Genomic DNA, 8,443 nt, shown 5'->3' with positions numbered 1-8,443 from the left:
AAGAACTGCAAAGTATGATCAATGAGTTAGACAGGCAGAGCAGAACGGTGGGGCTAAAAATTAACGTGCAGAAAACCAAAGTAATGTTCAACAGCCTACCAAAGGAACAGCAGTTCGCAGTTGGTAGCGAAGGGCATGAAGTAGTAAGAGAATATGTTTACTTAGGGCAGGTAGTGACTTCAGATCCGGATCATGAGAGGGAAATAACTAGAAGAATAAGAATGGGGTGGAGCGCATATGGCAGGTTCTCTCTGATCATGAATGGCAGTTCACCAATATCCCTCAAGGGAAAAGTATACAACAGCTGTATTTTACCGGTATTCACCTATGGGGCAGAAACGTGGAGGCTAACAAAGAGAAAAATGATAGATGTAACGTTAAGAGATCGGAAGAGGGCGGAATGGGTGAGGGAACAAACGCGGGTTAATGATATCCTAGTTGAAATCAAGAGGAAGAAATGGGCTTGGGCAGGGCATGTAATGCGAAGGCAAGATAACCGCTGGTCCTTAAGGGTGACGGAGTGAATTCCAAGAGTAGGCAAACGTAGCAGGGGACGGCAGAAAGTTAGGTGGGCGGATGAGATAAAGAAGTTTGCGGGGATACAATGGCCGCAACTGGCAAAGGAAAGGGTTAATTGGAGAGACATGGGAGAGGCCTTTGAACTGCAGTGGGTGTAGTCAGGCTGATGATGATGATATGAAGAAAAGAATCGGCTCTGAAACTCGCCGTCACACTATTACCCATTGCTCCACTCAGTCGACCTACATCTCAAATGTAAACCCCCAACCAGTCTTTCACGCCATCTGGAAACTGTTTATTATCGTCTCCGTCTGTACGTCGCATTTACAAACAGCTTGCGGTACCGTTCAGTACAAGTGAAGAGCCTCATTGCAACAACTGCGGCTCAATAGAAGGTATGTTTGAATGCCCAGTGTATGCCGACGAAAGTGCTTACTATGAACATTGTAAGGAGCAACTCACCTAAGTGCCCCTTACAGTGGACTGTGTGTTAGGACAGTTAAGTGCAATGAAATTTTGATTTGCCATTAGATGGTGTGGTGCAGCGTACAGAAGTGTTTGAATTTCGCCTCCATTGCGGCCGTGATTCGATATCGCGTTCTTCGGCTAAGCAGATTACTACACCGACCGTCCGTTATTACTAGGCTTCAATTAAGCTGTCGTCTGTCACTCTCCCCTAATTTTTTAAATTTCCTTCTCTCCATGAGTGCAACGAGTACATCAACTCTACGACTATGAACAATGAAAAGACAACCGCACAGCTGGACACATGGCGCCCTCCCACGGCCATTTCTTGAAACGTTGGCATGGCAAAGTGCAGTGTGCAACCTTGTGTACAACTGTTGAGTGGCAGTGTCGGCAGCTCCTGTGTATTCTTTGTGTATGTGTTGTACTGATCTGCGTGACCGTTATGTCACGGAGCTCGAAGTCCAGGCAAACATGTTGCGTCATCGGCTGTACGAACACCTACGCAAACATGTCCAGCATCGGCGAGGCCATTCAGTTTTACCGGTTTCCGATGCGGCCTTACAATCTCGAACGACGACAAACGTGGATATGCGCTGTCCGCAAGCACAGGTGCGTACCGCCGGATTTCAACTTATCAGAAAAGTGGTGCACCTTCAGCGACACGGCACTCACATCATGTCATGGTGTGAGGTTATGGTGATACTGCGGCACGGTCCCGGAAACTCTTATTGCATGCTTCCCAGATTTTGTTGTGATTCTTCCGGAGTGAAGCAGTCTGGTGTCAGCGCACACGTCGCTGACCGCTCTGTAGCACGTTCTGTGCCCGAGAATGTCCGCTGTGTACCCTCGAGAGTGCTCCAAAAGGTCTTCAGTTTTGCAACAGTGTGCGCGTACTGAAGCAGTGCTCCACTGTGCCGTTCGGCTGGGTTGTGCAACGCCGCCACTTACACCGTAGCTCATGTTTTCAACTCCCTGCTCCAGGTGTTATCACCGTGTGTGTTATGATAGGATCTCTGTTGTGGTCTCACCCGGAAGTTTCCATTGCCGCATTTGCTCACTTCTGATTACTTTTACTTATATTTCACAAGTAGCACCGAGCACAACGAGAGCATCACCGGAGTGAATAGCTTCCAAAGCGCACTCAAAGGGTAGACTCTTTAGGTTTTGCAGTAGACGATATGTTCGAATTCCTGGCATCCATTTTCAACTATATAAAATAGTGTCTCATTCCTCCGCGGGCGTCATTAGGCAGCTCCAGTGCTTGGAAATGTCAAAATTACTACCTTCAGAAAGAAGAGCCTGAAATACAACATACTTGATACCGCAAATCCTTACTTTGCATATTTATGTATGTGCACCAGCTCTCAGTTAGCGAGTTCAGTTGCCTTGCTTCAGCATTTACTGGCTGCAATACACTGCATTCGTGGTCCGCTCTTTTATAACAATACATGCCGTGGGGCTAGTCGGTTCACAATGGTTTGAAAGAAGAGAAATGCAGCAGTTTTTTTTTCACGTTGAACACAAGATGCATATGTGTGTCTTGTGTTCTTCATTCAAAAACTATTGCTTTAAAATGTTCATCAAAGCAGCTCTTACTGATGAGAGGCATTTCTGCTGTGCCACATGAATGCTGGAGCTGCAGTAACTGCTGTAAAAGACACAACAGAGCATCAATTATATCACAGTTTTTTTTATGTCTCATGTGACCTATACTGAACCTTCACATCACAGACACCGCTACTGTTGAAGAAACAGCATGAGAGAAAAAATTTGATTGTATATTAATTACAGGTCACAGGCTAATACAACATGGTGATTCTTTTTTACTCATGTCTTACCCATCTTTAAAATGGTGAAACGTACTACTAAAATTTAGTGCCTGCGTGAGTGAGTGCACATGCTTACACTTGAGAAGTGTTTCAGCAGTCAGCTGTAAACTACATCAAAAAGAATGAGCATTACTGCACTCATTCTGCATTTGGAGCCGCACTTTATTGTGGTTTAATTTCAGAGGTGAAGATGGAAGTGCCTGGGAGCCAACGCAGCACTCACGCATCTGCAGTCATCACTTTGTTGGAAATCGAAAGTCGGAAGATCCGAGGGCTCCCAATTACAACCCAACAGTTTTCCCACAAGGCCAGAGAAAGAGGCCGTCTACTTCTCAACCTCAAGGTTCTCATAGGTATACTATGTGACTGCATACGGTTTTCTAGTTCTTATTACTTTCTCTATAATGAAGAATTTATCTAGTCCAAGCTTTGTTGTGTGTGCTCACAGGCTAAAGCTTGACAAAATTGGCATTCACTCATATTCTTAAAGTTATTGGTATTTTTGTGCATTGTCTTATTAAGATGCCAAAGTCGTGATCATAAATTGAAATAATATTGTTATCCAGATTACATTCTGTCAAGAACTAAAATATGTTTGAAATATGTGCACTCGCAACAAATGTACTGTCGCACTCAATATGACCTGCAACGTGTCTAAAGCAAACCAAATGAGGTTTCCACTTTATACTAAATCAGTGCATCTTCACACAGAGCACCCAACTTGTAGAAACATTCTGTGCACTCTGTTCTTCACTGCATAAATTTCCAGCAGCACTGGGCTCGCACTGTTTCGAGAACTGAGCATGCAGTGTGTATAGCTGCTTGGTGCATACTGCTCCCGTTTTCAAGAGAGGAGCGCATTTTCTGAACACTCAGACAAGAAATGGAAACACTGCTACCTTAATAAGAAGCGAGCTTTAAAGCCTACATCCTTCATTAAAGTAGTTTTTCAGTCAACCATCAGCTGACACTTTTCACTGTTTTGTCAGGTTTTTTGAGCATTTATTGTTACACGAAATGTCACCTACATGCCATACTGTTGCTGTGCATCCTTGCTGCACAGCACGGCATTGCGTGTGATAACAGTCATGTAGGAACAATTTACCACAACTGCCGATTTTGTTAAAAGTAAGAAGTTAAATGCAGTATTCTTTGTTGCATGCCAGCATTCTTACAGACTCACATCATTCATGATATGTGTCAGCAACCTTAAATTCAAACATTGTTCATTCGGCACACACAGCAGAGGTGTAAAACTTGAAAAAATTTATCTGATGGCTAGGAAGGTAAGTGGATGAATTCACCTGCTGACAGAAAACAGGAATGGTACTTAATCAGTATTAGTGGCAGCAGAGAAACTATCATCTGAGTTTGCTTGTTTGAGGTCCATCCAATAGAAAAAAAAGTGTAGATGTGCACGCTATCACTGCTGATGCATAAACTTTTTGACAGTTCTAGTTCTTCAAATAGGCTAGCAATTGCACTGTGGCATCTACACTGTTAGTCCATAAACCGTAATCCATCAATAATGTTCCAAGAAATTATATTTGGCCCCTTTCTTTGATAGCACCAAAAAAAGAGATTAGTTCAAAAGCTTTTGAATACTCAAAGTGAGCTGTGCTTTCAACAAAGGATCTTTTCATTGCAAGAATCCTACAGAAGACAGATTCTACAGTTTTTTTTTTTAATGTGAATTTGGTTGTCAAATGTTGGCGCCCAGCTTGGGCACTGCCTTTATGCATTTCCAGTCCGGTCGCTGTGCAATTTTAGGCAGGGAAGCAACTGGTGGGGGAAGGGGGGGCTCGGCTCTTTGTTTTTCTCAGTGTTGGGAATGCTGCTCCAATTGCACAAACCTCTGCCATTTCATTAAACCTGCTGCTACGAATTGGTGGTTTTTGATAAAATTGCTCCAAAGCTGCGCAAAATATTCTAGCAACCAAGAGCCGCGTCCAATGCAAAGAGGCTGAGGATACTGCCCAACGTGCACAGGCCTAATCTGCAGAGGCACGACTCTGGTTCCTTCCTGTATGTGAGGGGAAAGATGCCTTACGGAATCCAACCGCATCCCGTTTCACGACGAATGCACATGCAAAGAAAATATGTTTTTTGAGAGGCTCAGGTAGTGCTGAATTCAGGTCCTGCTAGATTTATAGGGCTTTTGCCCAGCACCATCATGTGTCTCATGAGGTCAGTGTAAGACCACAAGAAAGGTTTCAGAAGCACACCAGCTGATACTATAGCCTGTCTCCACAGACCTCATTCGCGCTCACTGTAACAACACCAGGAACATGTCCGAGCTTCCGATTTGTTTGAACAGTAGAGCCACATTAATGTGAGCTTTCAACTTAGAGAGTTGATTCGTATAAATAGGAATTGTAACTAAATTGAACCATTTCCAATGATGAGGTCGCATTCTTCATTGGTTGGCATACGGTGACCATATTGCGCATGCATGATCTCGAGCTTCTGTCTCTGCTGAACGCAGTCTGCCATGCGAGTTTGAATTATAATTGCGGTGCAAGAAAGTATGAACCAAGTCCTTTCATCACAGACACTTGAAGAGGAAGTAGCGAAGCGCGTGGAAGGCATACGGCAATGCTGAACCTTTCAACGGAGGAAAATAACGGTGCCTTTTGAGATGAGGACCACGCATGCGCGATAAAATGCTTCGTTGCGAGAGGCATGGCCATGTTGGATTGCAAAAAACCTGTGCTGTGCCATGAAATGGCTCCAGCGGAGTTGCACTCTTGCTGCAGCATTGCAATTCTAGAAGTGAAGTGGTCACACTCGTACAGCTTGTCATTTTTGGACCGCTGCACAAGTTTGTTGAAACATCCTCTGTATTTAATTTGCAGCAGCAGGGAAGCTGCTGCGAATTAAATTTTTGTCTGCTACAAAGCCTGCTCCAAAATGCTCTAGGCCATCCCCACCACTGTTTCCTTTTCCTTCATTTACTAGGAAGCAGGGACATGCCATTGAGAAATAATTCTAACTTTCCTTAAGGGTTGCCAGAAGTCACTGATTTTTGATTTTGCTGATTTCAGGGTATTACATAGTTTTAAAGTCCTACAAGAAAAACTGGCTGCGTAACTACAGAGCTCAAGGCTATGGCAATGTATCTCTAGCATTTGAAGCTAAGTAACTTCTCACACTCATGCAGAAAAGTTTAGGTAGTTCTGTGTTTGCACTTATTTGTTTAAAACATGCTATAGTTTCTTCTTGTGTTGCTTATGTGATAATCAAAACTGTGCATGCATTGTAATGAAATGTCCATATTTAGTGCGGTGTATATTTTGTTTAAGAAATAGTCCTGGAATGTCATGCCATCCCTTTCCAGCTCTTTTTCTATCGATTCTTTCATGTACAAGAACCAGACCACCTGCGCGGCATTGTACATTGCACTTATTACTTTGCTCGGAATTTACAGGTCCAAAGAGAGGCGGACATCTGCATTTAAGCTCCACTCCACCAGAGGAGGTCACAATGACGATGACAGTGAGGTATCGGCCTTGACAAATTCATCCTCTGTATGATGCTTGCACCCTAAGCAAGAGCTGCCTGTAGACACCCAACATTTTTGTCTTCTTTAGCCATCTCCTAGTCCTGGCTGTCACACAGGTGAAGAGGTTCATAATAAAGTCCACCAAGTAAAAACTTGTGAGGTGAAGTGGATTGTTAATTTTATTCTTTTGTAGAATTTGTGTATTGCATAAAGCTTTCATGCACATCGTCATTATGTATTGACTGTGTTTCAGGTTGGTACGATGACATCATGTGAGGTTCGTGAGGTATGTGAACTGTTACTGTCCTTTACATTGACTCAGAGATATATAATAGTTCACTATCTCTTCGTCAACTTGGTTTTAGGTCGCCACTATGACACCTTTTGATGAAATTTGCAGTGAACGTCGTCGCAAAGTGAAGACACGACATGTAAGTACACTGTTTTGCTACATATTAAATCAAAGATGTTCGCAAAGTGAATGCACTTTAGCATGATGCGTCGGTTCTGTTTCAGGTTGGCACACTTACCTTATACGATCCTGGGGAACGTCTTTCGAGACCTTGGAGCTTTTCTAGCTTCACAGATGGCACCACAGCTTCAACGCAAACCTCATCCAAATATATTTCTGAGCAGTCGATACAGACTGAAGCTGCGAAGAAGCGCAACATCGTGGTAGGGCCAGATCACAAGGTGGTGTTCTTTGCTGGAGCACAAACAGTGCAGGGAGATAATGTTGCTATGCAAAGTCTGTGTGCAGCGAGCTTTGCGGTATTTACATTACTGATGAGCATTATTCCTGACACAAGGACCATATATGAGCTGAGCAAAGCTGATCGGCTTACCCTTTTCCTCATGAAGCTAAAGACCGGGTTGACATATAGTGCCTTGGGTGCTTTATTTGGCATTCACCGTACAACAGCAGCTAGATGCTTTCTTAGTGTTCTCAACACTCTGTATGTAAAGACACAGGATTGGATACAGTGGTACCAGGATGGTGAAGTGCTGGCTACAACACCTGACTACTTCAAGGTGCATTATCCAGAATGTAAAGTTTTCGTTGACTGTGAAGAGGTCAGAGTGGAGCGGCCTGCACCAGTAGAGATTCGAAATTTGTACTCAAACTCTAAAGGAACATTTTCAGCTAAGTTTTTGTTTGGCATTGCACCAAATGGTGCCCTGATGTTCTTGAAGGCCTATGAGGGAGGGGCCATTGATGTTTCTACAGAAACAAACATGCATGTTGCTTCCATGCTGGAGACAGAGTATATCGTTCCAGATCCTATTGGCCACTCTCCTCGAGCTGACTTTGAACAGACCGGTGCAATCCTTGTAAGGGCTCCAGCTTCAAATGGAGAGAGTTTCAACAGTGAGGAAGTACCAGAAATGCTTTCTGTGGCCAGTGTTCGTAATCATGTGGAGCGAATGATTCTCAGGCTAAAATTTTTCAACATCCTGAATCTTCAGCCTACATCTGATCTTCAAGATCATATTGAGCAAATTGTTCATGTTATTTGCATTCTCACAAACTTGCAGAGCAGCATTTCAAAAAATTATGAATAGTTTTTCTGATGTACTTACTTTTTGTTACTTGTACAGTGTACAAAACAAATTCATCATAAGCTTTTCCTAATTTATAAAAATTTATACAAATGTATTTTTTTCTGTACTTCATAGTTTCTTGCATTTTTGTTGGTAACCAGTCTTGAAGTTTATTACCCATCATTGTATGCACCAAAGTTACAAAATGTTAAAAATCGTGAAAAAGTTTTTCACTTGTGAATGATCTCGGTGCTCAGTGCCATAGCAGTGAACCAAAAAATAAAGCACTTGTTTAATGAAACATAAAACTGTTGACGTTTTATTATCTGTTCATTACTTGTTCCAACCACAGAAACGGGAATGTTGTTTCTTCATCTGGGTAGCTACAGTGTCAGTGTTTGCTGTCTAAATGGTTTGAACTTTGCATAGCTGTACTTATCGCTGCACAAGCCTCATTCTACGGAATTGAAAAACGTTCTTTGATGAATGCCCTTTAAAGTTCAGTATTACTTGCGGTATTTGTGCAGGTGTGTGTCCTCGCTGTGGTGTCAGTGGTTGGCAATATTTTGAGCGTGAGCCAAAG

General features: G+C 43.0%; 1 protein-coding gene across 1 annotated transcript; it reads left to right on the top strand.

Moving 5' to 3' along the window:
• Window positions 1-1,339: 1,339 nt before the first annotated feature.
• On the top strand, window positions 1,340-8,177 carry LOC149342412 (uncharacterized). The gene is made up of 7 exons (XM_089544697.1): window positions 1,340-1,596; window positions 2,999-3,169; window positions 6,244-6,316; window positions 6,407-6,478; window positions 6,572-6,604; window positions 6,684-6,749; window positions 6,835-8,177. Exons 1-7 carry the CDS (start codon window positions 1,430-1,432, stop codon window positions 7,879-7,881), a joined length of 1,629 nt encoding a protein of 542 aa, XP_089400823.1. The 5' UTR covers window positions 1,340-1,429; the 3' UTR covers window positions 7,882-8,177.
• Window positions 8,178-8,443: the final 266 nt, after the last annotated feature.

This window comes from Amblyomma mixtum, chromosome 5 (genome assembly GCF_055824585.1).
Source record: "Amblyomma mixtum isolate Tamu chromosome 5, ASM5582458v1, whole genome shotgun sequence".
In the NCBI taxonomy this organism is placed as follows: domain Eukaryota; kingdom Metazoa; phylum Arthropoda; class Arachnida; order Ixodida; family Ixodidae; genus Amblyomma; species Amblyomma mixtum.
This window is presented reverse-complemented; position numbering and strand designations above follow the sequence as displayed.